General features: G+C 43.3%; 1 protein-coding gene across 1 annotated transcript in view; it reads left to right on the top strand.

Annotated features, from left to right (window-relative positions):
* The first annotated feature begins 214 nt into the window (after positions 1-214).
* The window catches only part of CCDC90B (coiled-coil domain containing 90B), a 31,489-nt gene continuing 10,537 nt past the window's right edge, over positions 215-21,166 (top strand). Inside the window, exons 1-5 of the mRNA XM_037522066.2 lie at positions 215-274; positions 7,833-8,127; positions 8,225-8,410; positions 14,750-14,869; positions 16,056-16,159. Of these exons, the coding sequence (XP_037377963.1) occupies positions 215-274; positions 7,833-8,127; positions 8,225-8,410; positions 14,750-14,869; positions 16,056-16,159 (765 nt within the window). The remainder of the gene's footprint in view (positions 275-7,832; positions 8,128-8,224; positions 8,411-14,749; positions 14,870-16,055; positions 16,160-21,166) is intronic.

Raw genomic sequence — 21,166 nt, 5'->3', positions numbered from 1 at the left:
GAGTGGCAGGGGTGACGTCTCCGTATTGTATGCAGTGTGTTCATTTCTGAGAACCATTATTTCCTTGTTACGTGTCCTGAGTCAAGTCACTTCAGCCTCAATTTTCCCATCTGTTAGTAGGAGCAGTAATCCCAAAAGCTCGTGGCATTGCTACTGAGTCCAAATGAACTAATGTATATGATCAAGCTCCAAAAGAGGAAAAACAGCATCCGCCATGAATTCTTCAGGAAAGAATGCCCCATCTGTGGTTGAGGAGAGGAGGACATGGGACAAGGCAAGGGTTTGGTGAGATATGTCATTCTCTTGTATCTGATGCAGAGATTGGTCCCCGAAGGAGAAGAGACCCCAGAATCCTGCTACCTAGGCAGCCAAGTCAGCCAATGAGAAAGGCTTCTCTGACCGTGTGGCTTGAAAATGGAACTGCAACTCTCCCAAAAAGGAGATCACCGCTAGCCAAGAGAGAGGGGCTCTCAAAGATCTCCCAGGTCAATCATGCAGGCCTGGGGACCAGCACGAAATACATGGCCTGGACTCCTAAACATCCAGACAAGAGCACTGAGCAAAGAGTCATTAGTTTCTTATCTTCAGATGCCAATCTCCTGCTTCATGCCCTTCAGCAATTCTCTCACCACAGTTGAAATCAGAGAGCCCTTGGAGGCCAGCTGCACTTTTTCTTTTCTTTTTTTTTAGATTTTATTTATTTTTACATAGAACTGAGGAGGTATCTAATCTTACTTCTGAGTCTCTCTCCTAAAACCCACTGCTCCAACCCTTCTCAAATTTCCCAATGAGCCAGGCTCTCTCCTCTCACATATGCTTCCCGGCTCAGTTAGTGTTGATGACTTTTCCACACTACATAACCACACACACACCCATCGTCCACCAAACCCTTTTAACTAAACTGCTTTTTAAAGCATCTTTCCAAACTAAAGCCTAGCCTGCTTTGGTTAGAATAAGTCTCTTACTCATTCCCATGGCAGTTTTTACTTCCCTTTATCATTATATTTATTATGATTAAGTGATAGCAACCCTTTAAGGACGGGGCTATGTCTTATGTCCAGACCCTCACTGATAAAGACAGTGCCTGGCACCATAGATAGTGCTCCGTAAGGATTAGTTGAAGGAATACTTGAGTAATCAACAAGAGACATTGCCCGTTATGAAGCAATGATACAGGAGCCCCATAGCACAAGCCATTGCGGGGGATTGGGGGGTGGGGGGGTGGGTAGGGAAGGACAAGTTTGGCTTTTTCCCACCCCACATAAGCAGTGGGAGCTGCGGGCATCAGCAGTGAGGTTTCCCTGCCCTGCTGCTCCAACAGCCAGCACGGGCTGCTCTAAAAGCAGCAGAAACAGCAGGAGTTCCTGCCTGTGGGCAGCCCCTCCTCAGGCACACACCAGGATTGAGTGTTGAAGCCAAGTCTCTAGCGGTAGCAGCAGGAGTTTCCCACCGTCTGCCCAGAGCCATGCCTCTGCAGCACCCCGGGTGCCCTGAAGTGGGAGACTGCAGGACAACTACACAGAGGCCCACCTCAGTGGGACATGCTTGATGGCTGCCCTGGCACTAACTGGGATTAAGGGCCAGAGCTTGGCCCAGTGTCCAACCCCAAAAGCACACTGAGTGTGGGCAGTGCAAGTGGCAGTGAGTGACTGTAGCCCCCTTAGAGCTCATGCTGCCAGCGGAAGCCAGTAGTGATGGTAAGTGGCGGTGGTTCTCCTGCCATGCCACCCCAGGGCATGCAACCCCACTGGGGCTGCAATGGCAAGGTGTTGGAGGAAGCTCTGGCAGAGGGGGCAACAGCTAGCCCCATGGCCCTTGGTTCAAGGCTGCAGGGAGGAACATGGGGCCCCAGTGCACCAGCACAGGGAGTAGAGAGACCATTGGAGTCACAAGGCAACATGGTGGGCTCTCAGCAGACCCCACCCTGCAGAAATTAGGATCCTTGTCCCAGTGCTGCTACAGCACCCCCCCCCCATTACATTGTTACACCCCGCCCCTCTGAAGGGCTACTGGGTTCAGAGTGTGTCCAGCCCCACTGAAGCCAGCTCTGGCTATAGCTTTTCAGAGCCCAGTTTGGGTCTGTACAGGCACCAAAGATTTCCTTTTAATTTCTGGTGCCCGGATAGTAGAATGGACCAATCAGGTGCAAGCTAAATGAGCCAATCTGGTTCAATCATCTCATTAGTTAATTATTCAGATTGAAAATCAATAATGAGCTGATTTATGCTAAATGGTCCCACCATTCCCTTAGAATTGAATAGTCCAATCAGTCTTGTAGGGTGAGGAACCCTAAAAGAGGATATAAGCAGGGTAGGAGCCAACCTCCAAAGAAAGAAGTGAAGCTGAAGACCTTTGCAGAGACCTGACTGCAGCACCTGCCTCCTGCCCTACTCTGACATCGCCTGAAAGGAGCACCACTGGCCTTGGCCTGGTGTCTCAAAGAACTGTTTATTGTTGGTGTGGGCCAAAAATTAACAAGGAGCTGTCAACCCTGGTGGCTCTGCCTTCTGGTGACTGATGGTGATCAGTACTATGGCAAGTACTGTCCAGCACTGTTGGCAGGTGACCAGCATCTGTGTCTGGGTCACCTCTGAGAGCGGTCCACTATTTCTGATAGTCTGGCACTGCCTCCCAGTGTTACTGCCAGCATTACTGACCTGTCCAGCACCTAGTACTCTCTAGTCCAGCCTTCAGACTGCTGCTATGAGCTGCTGCAGTGTCATCTCAGTGGCCTCACCTGTGAGCACTGACCTCCTGCTTGCCACAAGCTCCAGGGCCTAGTTGACAGGACAGTGCCATCTTGAACAAGCAGACTTTTGTTTGGGGACATTATCTTGGGTGAGATAGCTGGCCACTTATGGCCTTAGAAACTCTTTGTTCCTTGTTTATTAAATAAACCCCTTTGTTGTCGTTCCCTGAACCTGAGTGGTCTTGCAATTGCGTGCATGGGTGAGAACTCATAGACAATGACCAGTCCTCTATCTGCCACTGTCCTTTGAAGCTAGAGACATTGTAATATCCCTGTATCAGTAACATTGCAAAGTGTATGTTTTAATAGTTGTTTCTAAAAATTTTCTTATAATCGTTCTTTGGTTTCATTCTTTGTGATCAGCAACTTGTAATTAGGTGTCACTGCCAGCCCCCTGGCACAATTCAAGAATAAAATTTTCCCCAGATTTGGAGTGGAGGGGGGATAAGAGTTGCTGGTCCCTTTCAAGTCATGACAAAAAGTGCTATTAACATAAAGTAACACAAAACTTTTGTGACAGTGGTTTCCTCTGACTCAAGGATTAACAAAATCTCTAAAATTCACTGCAGAAATGAGGGCAAAGGATTGTTCTCTACTCTGTTCATAGACTCCCTCTAGTGTCAAGAACTCCAAATAAGCTAAGGAAGAAAACCCATCGAGTCCTCTGCTGTCTCCTTCTCAAAGTCTTATTCATCTGCCTTGGAAAAAGTGCCTTAAAATTCCTTTACATCACCTTTTCTGAGGGAAAATGAGAAATCCAGGCTGCATCCGTGATGTCACAGCAATTGTAATGGGAGAGTGATGCAGCTGTGTCCAGCCTACCTTCCCAGGCCGCTAGACATCAGAAGATCCCCGAAAGGGTTTCTGACAATTCAAAATGCCTAAGGAAATTGTACCATCACTGAAGATGAAACTGGAAAAAACCCCAGAGAAACTGGGAAGACTCTTTGCCTTCAGCTGGAATTTTATCAGCTTAGAGCTAGGGTGGCAATGGTAATCTCCCACTCTCTAACCAGTTGTCATCTGTGTCTTCATTGAAAATAGGAAAACGCACAGGTGCACTGGCTGAAGAACTTCTATGGGGACTACACCTGGGTTGGGGGGGAGGGAAGCAAATATTGTTTAAAAATGAACAATGATGTAAAAAATAAATTAAAAAATAATTTTTAAAAAAGGAAGAAAATAGGAAAATAAGTTAGGTTTTCATACATGGGGTTGGTAAAAGAGTGTAAGATATATTTAGACACAGGACTCAAAAATTTAAAAATAATATAAATGGTCCTTTGCAATGAATAAAACAGGATGCATTTCCCTAACACCTTGTGACTTCTGATGTTCGGAGAAACTGAGCTGCTTTCTTCTGAGCAGGCCACCTTATCAGACATTGGGAGAAGTGACTCATTACCCTGCACTAGTGAATGGCAAATAGTTATTTTCTGCAAAGGCTTCAAACTGGTTTTTATCAGTTGGAGCTCAAAAAATGTCAAAATCCTTTGAGAATCTACTCTAAGAGAACTTTTTTCTTCTTTTCAGTTTTATCACCCCCAATTCCTCCTAAACTTCCAAATGACTCCTACACTCAGTCTATCAGGTCTCTTCACCAATGACTATATTTTGAACAATTCATTCATTCATTGACCACCTATTTACCAGAGGCTCAATATAGGCCAGGGATTCTGCACAAATGTTGAGAAAACAGTGATAGACATGTTCTCATCGTGGAGGGGAAAACAGATAGGAGCAATAGCAAGGGAAGGCTGGGTTGCTATGAGAGCCTATAACAAAAATACAAATCTATGTGTAGGGAAAGTGCAGCCTCATAAAGAGGTGGCATTTAAACTGAGATCTGAAGGAGAGAATGGAATTAATCAGGTAAAGGGGAGGAGAAAGTGCTCCAGGTTTTGAGAACACCACGTGCAAAGTCTGGGAAGTGGGAAGGAATGTGAATCAAGATTATTGAAGAGTTCCTGATTATTTCAATCCTCTCTCCTAAGCCTCTTTCCTACAATCCCCACCTAACCAAAATGGGGCTCAATATTTAAAATGGGGCTCAATTTTTTCTCTCTTTGATAACCATGACCAAAAATTATCATCCTCAACTGAAGTAAAGGGCTTATTTTCTGAAACATTTAGATGAGATTAACCTATTACTGTGTGGCAGCTATTGGTACATTTATTCTATTCTTCCTGTTATATTACAAGTCTTGGGGAATAGAAATCTTTGCATTAAGTAGGCACTCTAGTAGCTGTTAAAACAAATTACGTTTCTTTACGTTACTCACAAAATCTAGTCTTTAACCTAATTGGCTCTCAGATATTCCTGTGAAATTAAAAGGATGTGGTTGTTTATGTTTTTTGTTTTAGTTTTTTTTTTTTTTAATGTCCAAGAAAAGGCAACTCCACAATGGCCAAGAATTGTGAAGGAACCACTGTGGAAAGCTGTGTGGAGATTCCTCAAACTACTAAAAATGGAGCTACCATATGACCCAGCAAGTCCACTCCTAGGGATCTACCCAAATGACACAAAAACTTTAATTCAGAAGGATACCTGCACTCCTATGTTTATTGAAGCACTATTTATAATAGGTAAAATATTGCCTATTACCTACCCAAATACCAAAAAAAGATGACTGGATCAAGAAGATGTGGTATATATATGCAATGGAATACTACTCAGCAATCAAAAAGATGAACTCATGCCTTTTGCAACAACATGCATGGAGCTTATGCTCAGTGAAATAAGCCAGAATGAAAAAGAAAAATATCAGATGGTTTCACTTATAGGAGGAATACAGGGGAAGCAAATAAGCAATCAGAAAAAAAAAGTAAATAAAAAAACAAAATTAATAGGCAACAATAAATCAGAGACATTCTGCATGAGAGGGGGAGGGAGAGGGATCAAAACAGGGAAGAGCATAAGGGACTATGGTGATGGTGCACATGTGAATTGGTGGTGGGAATTTTATAGGGACTACACCTGAGATAACAAACATTGTATAAAAAAAAATGATGTAAAATATATATAAATAAAATAAAAATAGAACAACAACAAAAAAACAAAGAATTGTGAAGTTCTGAGATCTTACTCTGTAAGCTAAGTTTGTCTGCCACAACTGCATGGATGGCAGCAAAAGGTTCAAGACTCCTTGGCCAAAGCCAAATGATGCAATAACTTATGATGCAGGAGGCAGCATGAGCATCAGCATATTTATGTAACCCCCCTTCAGCTCTCTGTCCCCTGTGGTGATGTAGATATGCCAGCATGAAGTAGATTGCATTAACGAGAGGACCCTGAGATAGAAACCCCAAATCTTTCATAAAGGCAGTAAGCTTGAGGCCTTTTGCTCAGGAAGAAGACATAATATATCCCAAGTCTGTTCATTATACAAACTTCCTTTAAAAGAGTGTGCATAACAGGAGGCAGAGAAATGAAACAGAAACTCATGGAGAAACTCATGGAGAATAATCTACCAACACTGAGCAAAGTCAACAGGCGTTACAACAGCTACTGTTTATTGGATGTTTAAGTGTCATGTACTGTGCTGAGTATATTATATGTGTGATTTCCATTGTTCCTTTTGTTAGGGGGAAAAGGATGTCCTAAAGCTAATTCCATACAGGTTTTGTGGACTCCACCCCCACCCCAGGCCAAAGCTAAAGACACTGGGAACTCCAAATCCCATCACCACCAAAGGGAAGGTGGCTGGGACCTGAGGGTGGGGTTAAGCAGCCAAGTGAGTATAAAGACAGACACGTGGGCTTTGGGGGGGGGAGGGTCCTCCATCTTGGCTCTCCGCCAGCTAGCAGCTCAGGCCAGCTCTGAGAGTGGCTTTGGGTTTCCAGGTCGGCGGATCGGGTAGGACGCATTAAAGACTTTATTTCCCTATTTTCTCCCTGAGTTGTACATTTTCCTTATTTCCTTTTCCCTTGTAAATAAACCTTTTATTAACTTTTTGCGTGTGTCTGTAGTGGAGTATTAATAAGTCCCTTTTAAGGGCGCGGGTGAGGACCCACAGCCAGGAACCCGTTCAATATCGGGGCTGTCCTATAACACTTTCAATAAATTTATGAGAAAATATTAAATTTATAAATTGAGGGCGACAATTTTATAAATTCAGGTTGTCAGCATACCAATAACAGCAACGATGGAGCACTTGGAAGGTCACAGGAGCAGTAGAGAGATGTCAAAGAGCGTCTAAATCTATTAGGTGAATACCATCTGGACTCTTTATCCACTATTCCTATGTCTGCGTCTCTGTACTGCTCTGGCCTACTTGGCAGAATATCCTTGTCCAGTGCCCAACTGGTTATAGTTTCAGCTAACTTCTGAAAATGGTTAAGAATCCCCAAATTCAGTAACCAGTTTCACAAAAGAGAACATGATTGGCCCAGATTTAGTTATGTGACTCATCAACATTGTATTTGTGTCAGAAAAGATAAAAATATATCAAATAATATAAATTTAAACAACCACAAGTAGTTAAAATATTGTGGCTCCACTTATCTTTTTCTAGACTGTGCGGTCCTGAAGAACAGGGATCTATTGTTCTATTGGACACACACACACTGCGGGGTGGGGGGGGTTAGATTTCCTGTAACTCGGATTTTTTTTTAATACTTAATAATATTCTAATTTGGGATTTTTTTTAATACTTAATAATATTCTAATTTGGGACCTTTCTGCAAGTTAATGAATCACTTTGACTATTTAGATTACTTTCAATGTTTCATATTATAAACAACATTGCAAGGTTAGTAAGTTTTGAAAGTCTTAACTAGAAATGTGATTATTTTATCTTAGGATAGAATTTTTCTTAAAAATATTTATTTATTTATTTATGCATACAAGAATTGGGGTACAGGCCAGAGGTGCGGGGGGTGAGAGGATCCACCAGAGACAGAGCGGGGAGCAGAAGAGCAGACCGCCTGGAACACCCTGCTGAGGGGAGCAGCACTTGACCGCAGGGAGCAGAGCCTGGAGTCGCCGAGACTGAGCGGGGGAGTGGCGAATACCAGACACCGCCCACCGCACGGGGAACTCGGGGTTCCGAGGGGAACTGACAGTTTGTCCCCCGCGCACCAGAGCGCGAAGCAGCAGGCACGAGCGCGCCCGCCCCGGCCTTCCAGGGGTGTCCGCGCACCCCGGCCGCACCGCGGCGGGACATCGGGCTCCGCGGCGCTGTGGGCGGCTGTGGCTCGGGCTCCGCCCCGGCGCGTAAGGGGCGCTCGCACTCGGGGCGTCTCAGCTCTTCAGCGGTACGTGGTTACCAGGAATGAGGCGCCGGAAGGTTCCCCGACAGGACCCCGCTTTCCTAGGTCGGCGGCGGCAACCCCCGGTGGGAAGGAGCGCTGGGACAAGCGGAGTCGCGCCGAGCTACGTCTGAGCGTGCGCCCGTCCGCAGGCCCATCTGCGTGACGCGCCCCCCGACGCTGCGCCGGGGCCGAGTGGCCGCGGCCCGAAACTACATTTCCCAGCATGCTCGCGGGGCCGGAACTCCCGCGCCCGAGCGCCCGCGCGCGACCCTCAACCTGAGCTCCGCCCGCCCGCGGACCAGCTGGGACATGTGGAGCCGTTGCGTGTGGAGACGCCCGCGCCCCGGAGGCGGCTGGGCCCGCCGGCTGTCAGCCCCCGCGGGCGCCCGTCGCCGGCGCTGCGGAGAGGTGAGAGAGGCGCCGTGTCACGGCTGCTGGGCTGCGCTGGGGAGCTGGCGCTGCGGCGCGCCTGTCCCGGGAGCCGAGGCGGAGGCGGGGCCGCGCCCTCCTCCCGCTCCCGGCGCCCTCCTCCCGGTGCCCTCCTCGCGCCCTCCTATTCCTCCCCCACGCCGCCCTCCTCCTCTTCCCCGGGCCATTTTCCTTCTCTTGGCGCCCTCCTCCCTACGCCCTCCTCCCCACGCCCTCCTCCTCCCCCCTTCCTCCTCCGGCGCCCTCTTCCTCCCCGCGCCCTCCTCCCTGCGCCCTCCTCTTCCTTAAGCCCTCCTCCTCCTCCTGGTGCCCTGTTCCTCCCCCGGGTGCCCTCCTCCTTGCGCCCTCCTCCTCCTCCCCGTGCCCTCCTCCCCACGCTGCCCTCCTCCTCTTCCCTGGGCCCTGTTCCTTCTCCCGGTGCCCTCCTCCCCACTCCCTCCTCCTCCCAGCGCCCTCCTCCTCCTCCCCGCACCCTCCTCTTCCCCAGCCCTCTTCCTCCTCCCCAGCCCTCTTCCTCCTCCTGGCACCCCACTCCTCCTGGCACCCCCCTCCTCCTCCCGGCGCCCTCCTCCTCCTCTCCATGCCCTCCTCCTCCTCTCCACGCCCTCCTCCTCCTCCCCGCGCCCTACTCCTCCCGGCGCCCTCCTCCTCCCCAGCCCTCTTCCTCCTCCCGGTGCCCTACTCCTCCTCCCAGCACCCTCTTCCTTACGCCCTCCTCCTCCTCATTGCACCCTCCTCCTCCCCGTGCCCTCCTCCTTGCGCCCTCCTCCTCCTCCCCGCACCCTCCTCCTCATCCCTGAGCCCTCCTCCCGGCGCCTTCCTCCTTGCGCCCTCCTCCTCCCCGCGCCCTCCTCCCCAAACCCTCCTCCTAGTCCCCGGGCCCTCTTCCTTCTCCCTGCACCCTCCTTCTCCTCCCTGCACCCTCCTCCGAGCGCCCCACCCGCTGGACGGCCCTGAGGAGAGGCCGGAGCCGCGCCTGCTGTGCTCCCGGGAGCGGGCTTGTCTAGGCCCGGGCCCGCTCGGCTGCTCCTCCGCTCCGCCAGCCCCTGTTTTCCCAGATGGTGTTTCCTTCTCTGTGTCCAGTGAAGCCGCCTGTCCCCGCCGCTGTAGCTCTGTGAGGAGCCGCTTTACTCTGTGTTGGGACCTCTCTCCCCTTCCCCGGCCTCTTCACACTTGGTCGGCGTTGTTTAAATGCTGACCCCAAGGCCAGGTATTTGACAGACTACATGGCACACGTTTCAGGTCAGGCCTCTGTCATCTCGAAGTGATTTCCAGTTCTCTGCAGTCACGGAATGGTCGTTCAGGACACAGAACATGAAGGCTGGAGCCTTCGGGTGTTCAAGCCACCCGCTCCCCTTTTGGCATCTTGAAGAACACCAGACTTTACTCGGAAGCACTTTTTCAGAATCTTCCCCACCCCCCATATCAAACTCTTAAAAAATAATCCACAGAGTTGGCACTTTATACCAGTTTTGGCATTCCCTGAGATAATGCACTTCTTTAATCTGCATTGTCAGCTGAAGGGAGCCACTCAATACCCAAGCACATCTCCCCCACAGCACGTTGTTCTTTGTGCTGATTATTAGCTCATGGTTGCATTTTACTCTCATAGCAAGACTGCAGTTGTGGAGCTCAGACTGCTGTTTAGCCGTCAGGGCTCTTCGCAAGGCCTCCAGTTACACATGTCTAGGTGTTTCGCCTACACACGCGTATGATGAGCTTTACAAAAAGTGGTAGCATTTTTTCAACCCTGGGAAGTTCCCCCCATCTTAATCCTGTTTTTGTAAACTGAGTATGTTTACCCAAATGAAAACACAGAATTAAACATTTTTAGAGAATGAATTTTGAAGTATAGATCATCTGGAAAATACAATAGATGTTCATTTTGTGACATATTTGTTGAATACCCCACTTGAATATGAGTGTTCTGGGCCTCTTAAACCTACTATGATTTGTGTCACTTATCACTAAAATATTTATTGGAAATTTACTGTGTACAAGTTGCCTAAACTTTCCTAATAGTGTTAGTAATCAAGAAATTTGAAACATTGACCTCTAACCTGTGGGAGGGTCTTAGTCATCATCTAACCCAATTCCCTGTTAAAGATGAATAAGGGAAGACACGAGAAGGTGATGTGACTTGTCTTAGTTTTGTGACTAGTACTTCTAGATTCCTAATCCATTACTAACGTCCCAAACTTAGCAAAACATCAGAAACACTGGGATGTTTTTAAAAACAAAGATTACTAGAGACTGTGCCAAAAATACTGAGTCAGTCTCCAGGGGTAAGCCCAAGGATCTCTTAAACTGTTTTTAAAAGATTTATTTATTTTTGCATACAAGAGCTGGGGTGCAGGCCAGATATGTGGGAGGGGGAAGGGGAAGTAATAGGATTCACCAGAGAGGGTAGGGAGCAGAACTGTAGGCTCAACTGAAATACTGCTGAGGGGAGTGGCAGGTGAGACAGGTCTCCTGCACCATGTGTATTAGCTCCCTGCTGGGGATCGAACTCATGCCATAGTGACTGGCGATAGCTTCAGAACACTGAGACTCTAACCCCTGTGCCACCAGGGAGGCCCAAGGATGTGTTAATTTTTAATTAATTAATCTTGGTATCTGGATACAACTAGCAGAGCATATAGCAACAAACCAGCAGGTAGAGATATATATTAACGACCATATCACTTAAGTGTTTCTGCTCTAAACTTAACAGCAAATTAATATAAAAGTTGCAGTTTAGGTTTAATGAGACATTGTATTTACCAATTTTATCAAAAATAAAATCTGGCTTTCTTCAGCGAAGAGGCAGGATGGTTCGAGGTGTAGTCAGAGTTCCAGTCTGAGATACACAAGTGAGTAACTTGTGACTCTCATTGTGTGTTTTCTTCCCACTGTAAAAACCACAAGTATGAAATAATCAAAAGAAAGAAAAATGAAATGAAGGGCTTGAGGGTTTTGTACAGTCTTGTTGGTTCTAGAAACTTTTACAGTATTAAGGGCCTGTTATTCCACCCTGTGCTGGAAACATTGATTCTCTTCTACCTTATTCTTATTCTTAATGATTCTTACTCTTAAGCAGTGCTTGCGAGTTGAAGTGCTCAGATGTTATCAGATGAGTGAGCATGATGCTCTGCTATGAACATCAGATGGCTTTTCCGGTTCCTTAGTGCCTCTGAAGAGGAATGCCCCCAAAGTCCAACTGCGAGTGGGTGTAAATGTCTCCCTACTAGAGCTGAGCACAAGATGACTGGAATATTTGAGCACATAGAAGAAATGTTGCACGCACCCTTCTGCATTCTTAGCCTTCTTAGCCTTCACCATCTCCACAGAGCCCAAGGTGGAAGTGGATAAGCAACCCGTGCCTTCATGAATTTCGTTCATTCTTTTCCTCCTGTGTGAATAAGTTCTCTAAGCGTGGGCCAACTGTATCTCCTCAGTATTCACTTATGGTTATACCTTGATCATCACAACTCAAAAAAAAACCCACAGCTGTTCATCATTTACCCACAACACCTACCACAGTGCTTACAGCTAATACCTATGATGGGCCCAGAATTATGTTAGGCATTGGGGATCCAGTGGTAGGTAAGAACAGGTATGGTTCCTGATGACAAGGACTTTATAGTCTAATGCAGGAGTCAGCAAACTTCTTTAAAGATGAAGATGGTGACTGTGTTAGGCCTAATGGGCTACGCATTCAATTGCAAATACTCAACTATAGAGAAGGCATAAATGAGTAAGTGTGGCTGTGTTGCAATAAACCTTTTAGAAAAACGGATGGGACTGTGGTTTGCTGACGTGACCCCAGCATAGTGGGAAGTAAGTGATTAACAATCATAAAGGTTTATACTGTGAGAGATGTAGTGAGGAATATTACGGAGTACTGTGAAAGACCCTAACAAGCAAGACCTGACCTCGAGGAGTCTGGGCAGGTCTTCTAGAAGAGGAGACACTTGTACTGAGCTCTGAAGGATAAACGGGAGTAGCGAAAGAAAAGTGGAGCTTTCTGAACAGAGGCTGTTCAGAGCAGAGACTCCTTAGGAGAGCCCTGAAATGGAGGCATGTGGCATTTTTGTGGAACTAAAATGAAAAAGCCCTTGAGACCAGAAGACCAGATAGAACATGGTGGGGTATGAGACTAGAGCTGCACCCTGCATAGATTTGTTGTCAAGGATCGGGCATCTGACTACCCACACTCAGCAAGAAGCTTCTCTTCATGGAAGTCATTCAAATGTTTGTTGACTGAAATCAGACAAACTACTGACCTCGCTAGTGTTCAAACCATAAGATCTCGCATGAGGGCCTCCCTGGTGGCGCAGCGGTTGAGCGCTGGGCTGCGAAGCTGCCCGCAGCCTCTGCAGCGCCAGTTCGATCCCTGGCCACTGGGAGAGGGTCCCACATGGCGAGCAGACCTCTCCTGCCGCCCGCTGCTCCCCTCAGCAGTGTACTTCGGTCCTTCTGCCTGTTCTGCTCCCTGCTCTGGCTCTGGTGAATTCTCTCACCCTCCCGCGCTTCTGACTGTACCCAGTGCTTGTATAAATCTTTAAAAAAAAAAAGATCTCGCATGATTTACTTAACTCTTCTGAGCATCAGTTTTCCTCATCCAGAACATGAGAATTTCAAGGATAAGAAATAAGTATGAAAACAGTAAGATGTTATATAATCACTATTACTGACTTCTAAATGCCGGGTAAAAGACTACCTTGTGTCAAAGAAAAGGGACTAAGGAGTCTTTATCAATAATGCAATTATTATTAGAACTATTATTGAAACCTGCTCTTCTTTTTCTGACTTTTCCTTTTCCCTTCTTCCTTAGGTCTAACACTGACACACAAGGTGCAGTGCTTAACCTTTCTAGATGGCACTCAGTGCTGACCACTGTGCTATTAAATATGTGTTTCAAAATTGATCCACCTTTGTATCTGCTTCCTCTTACCTGATTAAACAGAATTTATCTAAGTATTTCAATGAATTAATCTAAAAGACTTGACAGTACTCTTATCATTCGAATTTAGAATTTATGTTTAGATTTTTTTTTAAATGTTTGTTTCCTGCCTGTAGAAAAATCAGTGAAGACATCGATTATATCTGGTTTTACTCATTGTCCCTATGCCTAACGTAGGGCCTAATGTGCCGGTGTTTGTTGGAAAGACATAGGAAGGAATCACATTAATCATATTAACCTAGCACATCCTGAGGTTGTAACTCTGTCTTTTAAGTACCTAAATATCGTGAGTAGCTTTGAATAAATTAAGAAAGACAGCATGGGGTGATGGAAAGAACATGAGATTTGGAGAAGACCGTGAGTCTGCATCCTGATTCTGTCAGGCAAAACCCTTCAACTTCCCTAGGCTGGGTGTTATTATCTGAAAATGTGTATCATGTAACATTGCCCTAGTAATACATCAAGCATCTACTATAGTACATCGTGTTTAATTAGTAGTTATGCTAATTAAGTTATTTTATTCCACACCAAGTAATATTAATAAAATAAATTAATATGGGCAGAGTTCTCCCTTGGAAAAAGAATAACTTCTAATAAATTCATCAGCAATATATATATGGAAAAGGACTTTACAGTATCTAGGTTAAAAACTGGGATTTATCGAAACAGGACATTTATTTCAAAAATGACAGTCATTTCATAGGGCTCTTTATTGACATAAGTACATACTCCAGAAATTAAAATTCATCAATTGATTTAACAATAAAATATTGTGACCCAGCTATTTTCAAGCATTATTGTAGGTACTGAAGTCACAGTTGTGAAAACAGGCAAGGCCTTGTGGAATTTACCTCCTGGTTTAGTGAGACAAACAGTTATCAGGATAAGAAATGAGAACTAGGTAAGCAATAAACTGGATAGAATACAGAGAACAGTATTAGATGGGGATATAGGTATGAAAAACCATCATAGCTCTGTGAAAGACTTCTGAGCACTGAGAACTGGACAGTTTCTGCTCTGTAGTAGTAAGAGATGTGGCAGCAATAGTATTACATTATGTTATAAATAATAGTTTATATGTTGTATATTATATATTGTATATAATTATTAATACTATTAGCAATAGTTGTATATTATATATTGCATATTATATATTACAAGTTTAGACTGACTTAAAAATACTAAAAAGAAGAAAGGAAATATTTATTATATTTTGCCATGTACAGAATAATGGAAACATATCAGATGAATCAGGGACTCAGAGGAGTCAAGTAGCTTTCTTGAGATTATAGGATTATAAGTGGAAGAGCTGGAACTCTGCTATAAAATATGGGGGAAATGCTAAGTACTAAAGAAAAATATTTTCTTTTCAGATTTCTTAACCACCACAGCCAAGGAAGGATATGATATGAGGCCGGTGGACATAATTCCTTTAGAACAAAGGAAGTTGACTTTCGATACCCATGCCTTGGTTCAAGACTTGGAAACTCACGGTGAGAAAGAGAAGTACTTCATGAAAGAAGTAAATTAGCAGCACTCAATAAATTACCTAGTCAAGATAATACCACTATTATGAACAGTTAATAATCACTAGTGCTTGTCATATGATGAAACATTTAACAGTCATAAAAATGGTATTCTTGAAGAACATGCTATGAAGATGTTCAAGAAATTAAATGAAAAAAACATTATAAAATTGCATATGCACAATGATTGCAATTATGTTAAAAATCCAAAACTCTAGTTTCTACACTGATTCTAAAGTTCTTGTGCAATAACTAGAACATGGAATAACAAGAATAGCAAAATAAGAAATCAAAGAACAAACACAAGAGCTACCAGATATCAAAAAGTAATTTCAATTATGTGATGCTATAGAAATAGAAACATTGATTAATAGGAGTGCATTCAAAAGTTTGTGTGTGTGTGTGTGTGTGTGTGTGTGTGTGTGTGTAGCAAGCAATAAGCCATTACAAATCAGGGAAAGGAAGTACTTCAAGTGAGAAATGACTAGCCATGAAAAAAATGGATACCATACTGAAAATAGATTCTAGATTAAAAGCTAAGTAAAAAGAAAAAGAAACTGAAAAACACTAGACTATAGACTATTTTAAAACATTTAGAGTGAGGAATAAGACATAAAACTCAAAAGTAATGAAAGTAAAATCTGACAGATATTAACTGCAGAAATATTTAAATTACCTGTATATCAAAGCATATCATCCATAAAGTTAAATGTTAGCAACACATCTGACAGCGGGCTTACTGCTTCAATATACAAAAATTTGATATGAATCAGTAAGAAGTTTGGCAGTTTTACAGAAAAATAAGCAAAATCTATAAACAAGCAACTCACAGAAAAATAAATTTAAATACATGCAGTGATACCTGCCCACACTACAACCAAAGAAATGCAAATTTTAGGTCCAAATTATAATACCATGCAGTGTCATTCATATGCCAATTATTCATTCAAAAATAAGAAAGACTAGTAATATCCAAGATTGATAGATATGTAGGAAAATAGGTCAGAGGGAATTAAAATTTAGAAAGTAGTTTTTATTGTAATCATGTATATATTTAAAAGTGTTACTTAAATCTTGAAGAAAGTTACCCTGTCTATTCTGATAAGGGTGTGCACTTTTTAAAAATACATAAATACCTATATGCTACCCACAGGATTTGACAAAACACAGGCTGAAACAATTGTATCAGCTTTAACCACTTTATCCAATTTGAGCCTGGATACTATCTATAAGGAAATGGTCACTCAAGCACAGCAGGTAATGTTTCATTTTTTTTATCACTTTTGGCAGTTTCATTAAACAGTCTTTTTCATAACCTGTCTCTGTCTGCCATCCACCTTCAGTAAATACCTCATCTTCCTTGCTGTTCTAATGGGACTGAAAAAAAAAAACAAACCAACCTTGAAAATATCAGTACCTAGAGATTGAGGAGTTAAAATACTAATAGCAAAATAATAACAGAGAATAACATTTTATCAAATCTTGCATTGTGTGAGATATATTATTTGAATCTTGAGGTGGTGGTAAATCATTAGTAAAACAAGATTTTCTACATAGGAAGTCCACCAGAATAGAAGAGCTTACCTTTTTTTTTTTTTTTTTAAAGATTTATTTATTTTATACAAGCACTGGGTACAGTCAGAAGCACGGGAGGGTGAGAGGATTCATCAGAGCCAGAGCCGGGAGCAGAACAGGCAGACTGATGAAATACACTGCTGAGGGGAGCAGCGGGCATGGCAGGAGAGGCCTGGATACCATGTGAGACCCTCGCCAGCAGCTGGGGATCAAACTGGCGCTGCAGAGGCTGCGGGCAGCTTCGCAACCCAGCACTCAACTGCTGCGCCTCTGGGGAGGCCCACTTACCTTTTTATATAAAACAAACTATTTCCAGTCATGCAAATTGTTTAATTTTCACAAACTTTCAAATCTGGAATAGACTTATATCTGGGAAGGACTTCATAAATCACCTAAAATGCCTTAATATGACTACATATGCAAATTTCTTTAATTCAAATAACGTCCTTCACTAAGAACTTATGAAGTAAGAGACATGGGTATAATTAATCCATTTTGCCACTGAAGAGAGGATCAAAGAGATTCAGTGATCCATTGTAGTGTTATAGACAAAAAGCAACATCTTTTTCAAGCATTATTGTGAAAAAATATATAAAATTTACCATTTTAACTATTTTTGATTGTACAGTATGTAACATTAAGTATATTTGCATTGTTGTATAAACATCACTATCCTAAATGAGGTTTTAAAATTTTTTTCACAATATTACTGACTGTAGTCCCACGACTTATTTTGAAACTGGGAGTTTGTATCTCTTTTTTTTTTTTTTTTTAAGGTTTATTTATTTTTATACAAATGCTGGGATACAAGCCAGAGGCGCAGGAGGGTGAGAGGATTCACCAGAGACAGAGTGGGGAGCAGAACAGGCAGACTGACAAATACACTGCTGAGGGGAGCAGCGGGCGAGACAGGAGAGGTCTGCTTTGCCATGTGGGAATCTCGCTGGTGGGCCGGGAATCGAACCTGCACTGTAGAGGCTGAGGACAGCTTCACAGCGCTGCACTCAACCTGCTGCACCACTGGGGAAGCCCAGTTTGTACCTCTTGATCCCTTTCACGTATTTTGCCAGCCCTCAACCCCTTCCACTCTGGCAAACACCGGTTTGCCAGATCTCCCCAATCATTAATTTTATACCAAGTATGGAATAAGCTAAATGAGTTTTACTGGAATAATAATTAATAGTCTGTCAATTATGAATTAATTCACTATGTTTAAGAATCTTTTCTTCCTGTGGTTATACTTTCTTAATTTTTTTATCTTTTAAAATTTAAGCTTCCTTCCTCAGATATCTGTTTCACAGCAAAGAGAAATTAGGATTTCTTTCTTAAATATTATCACATTCATAAAATTTCATTACTTTGAAAGTTATGAAGGATTGATGGCTTGTAAAGATTTTTACTGTAATCTCCAATTAACTGGACATTTAGAATTAAAGGCATTCAACTCCTAGATTTAGTTTACCTTAATATTTGCATAAGTATTATATAGCTTAATCTATTCGGGATCATAACAGAGTAGTAAATCCACTAAAGAAAAAGCTAAGCACTTAATTCCCCCAAATCTCAATGCCATCCTAAAAGAGCTAATTGGAACTATTGACATTTTTAATAAAGTAATTTATTCCTACATCAGATTTCTAAGTTTACCTATAATATAATCAGTGAATTAAAACAATGATTTGAGGGATTTTTATGCTATCAGGACCATCAAATCTTAGATTCAAAATGTAGAATTTGATGTGGGAATATTACTACTAAGCTTTCTTATTAGTGGTGGCAAAATTAAAATTCCATTCAATCCTTGAGTCTAATTCCATTGCCACTCCACTCTAGGATAGAATAAGACAGAAAAATATCATGGAATGTGGGTCTCCAACTCCAGGCTCCAGGCAGATGTGCTTCATACTTCAGTGAGAGCCACCCTAAGTCAAGTTTGCTTGATCCACAAATTCAACTATATTCTGAATTTACTTATATTCAATTATATTCTGAATTTGTGTTCTGTGAAGGTACCACAGTAGTTTTTTTTTGTTTGTTTTAAAGATTTATTTATTTATACAAGCACTGGGTACAATCAGAAGCTCAGGAGGGTGGAGAATTCACCAGAGCCAGAGTGGGGAGCAGAGCAGGCAGACTGACGAAGTACACTGCTGAGGGGAGCAGCGAGCAGCAGGAGAGGTCTGTGCGCCATGTGGGACCCTCACTGGCGGCTGGGTATTGAACCGGTGCTGCAGAGGCTGCGGGCAGCTTCGCAGCCCAGTGCTCAACCGCCAGGGAGTCCCACCAGGGAGTCCCACCACAGTAGTTTTGATGATTATACTTTTAATAGATTTCATTACTTAATACTGAATAATATTTTTCTACTTAGGGTTTTTATGTCGAGACCATATTGTTTTTAGTACTGCTTTTTTATAGTGTAGTTTAAAGTCAGGTAACATGATACCTGCATTTCTTTATCCTCAGGATTGCTCTTGCTATTGGAGGCCTTTCATGATTTCATGAAAATTTCTATATGTTTTATTTAATTTCTTTGAAGAATGGTGCTGGTGCTTTGGTGAGGGTTGTGTTAAATTTATGTATCACGTTAGGTACTGTAGTTCATTTTTATTATGTCAATTTTCCCCAAGACACCAGGGATGTCTTTCCATCTCTTCATTGTAATCTCTTAGGATCCTTTATATTTCTGTGCCACCTGTGGTAATTTCTCCTGTTTCATTTATGATTCTGTCTAGTAATGTTTTGTCTTCTTAGTTAGCCACGCCTAGCTAGAGATTTGTCTATTTTGTTTAGTGTCTCAAACAATCAACCCTTTAATTGATCTTTTCTTTAGTCTTTTTTAATCTCTATTTATTTCTACTCAGTGTTTTTATTATTTTTTTTAATAAGGGTGAAGTCAGTAAAAGAGTCTTCTATTTATTTATTTTTAAGATTTATTTATTTATACAAGCACTGGGTACAGTCAGAAGCGTGGGAGGGTGAGAGAATTCACCAGAGCCAGAGGGGAGAGAAGAGCAGACAGACTGACGAAGTACACTGCTGAGGGGAGCAGCGGGCGGCAAGAGAGGTCTGCACGCATTGTGGGACCCTCGCCCCGCGGCCAGGGATTGAACCGGCGCTGCCAGGCAGCTTCGCAAGGCAGTGCTCAACCAGCCGGGAGGCCCTGTTTTTATTATTTCTTCCCTTCCAACTTTAGGTGATCTTTGTTCCCCTCTTTCAAGTCAGCATAGGTGTAGCATTAAATTGTTTATTTGGAATTTTTCTAGTTTCTTAATGTGATGTTTTATTCCTGTTATCTTTTCTTGACACCCCTTTTGGTGCATCCCATAGATTCTGGTAACTTGTATCTTAATTAGTCTCAAGGTATTTTTTATTTGTTTTAATTTCCTTTTTTAGTCAGTAACGTTCAACAGCATATTGTTCAGGCTCCATGTATTTATATTTTCTTTCTTTTTTTTAAGTTGATTTCTAGGTTAATGGCATTACAGTGAGAAAGAATATTTGATATGAATTTGACATTTGTGGTTTTACTCACAATCAACTGTTCAATCATGTGATCTGTTCTTGCAAATGTTTCATGTACACTTAAAGCAATGAGGGTTTTGGGTAGAGTTTTCTATAAATATCTGTTAAGCCTAAACTATAAATCAGAGACACTGTGCAGGGGAGGGGGAGGGAGAGGGATCAAAACTGGGGAGGGAAGAGCACAAGGGATTACAGTGATGGTGCACCGGTGAATTGGTGGTGGGAATTATATAGGACTACACCTGAGAGGAGAAAGCATACATTGTACAAAAAGGAAGAATGATGTAAAATGTATATAAAATTTTTTAAAATGTCTATGTGTGTATATATATCTATATATGTTAAGCCTATATGGCAAGTCTACCGTCTCTAGCAAAATAGGGGTAGTGCTAAAATGGTACCAGCTATATCCAGCTCCAATATGGTTGAGTATAAGAACAGAGATGGGCTCTGTCAGGGTCTCCCTTCCTGTAATGAGCTCCTGCAGACTCTTGCCCCCCGAACAGATCCTTTAAGAGTAGCTAATGAATCATCTTCTTGTATGACTTAAGTACTTTTCAAATAGTCTCTTTTGCGTTGGTCCCCAAGATAATTCTGCACACTTGGCCTTTTAGACTCTCCCATTACCTTCCTCCCTCTTGGGTCTCCTGGTTTCAAGCCTCTTTGATATTCAAAGTTAGTTATTTGGGGGGCTTTTCTTTTCAGTGAGGGTCCCTAAGTGTTGTGGTGCCTGGCGTGGGAACAAGATCCTCACTGTTCAGAAGGAAGGTCCTTATTTATGAGATCCCTCCCATTCTGTGGGTTGCTGCAACTGGAGGTGGAGTTTTTGGTTTTTTTTTTTTAATTTATGCATACAAGAACTGGGGTACAGACTTCAGGTGTGGGAGGGTGAGAGGATTCACCGGAGACAGAATGGGGAACAGAACAGGAGGATTGACTGAAATACCCTGCTGAGGGGAGCAGCAGGCGAGACAGGAGAGGTCTGCTGCGCCATATTGGTACCTCCCTGGCCGGCTGGGGATCGAACTTGTGCTGCAGAGGCCGCGGATAGCTTCATAGTGCAGTGCTTAACCCCTTGCGCAAGTAGGAGGCCCCTGGAGGTGGAGTTTTTTTGCAAAACCAAGTCTCTACCTCTCCTACCCATTTTGGTGTGGTCCTTTTGGCTCT

This window comes from Talpa occidentalis, unplaced genomic scaffold (genome assembly GCF_014898055.3).
Source record: "Talpa occidentalis isolate TD23 unplaced genomic scaffold, MPIMG_talOcc4v2.1 talOcc4.3, whole genome shotgun sequence".
In the NCBI taxonomy this organism is placed as follows: domain Eukaryota; kingdom Metazoa; phylum Chordata; class Mammalia; order Eulipotyphla; family Talpidae; genus Talpa; species Talpa occidentalis.
Note: the sequence above shows the minus strand (reverse complement) of the source record. Positions and strands in the feature narration are given on the sequence as shown.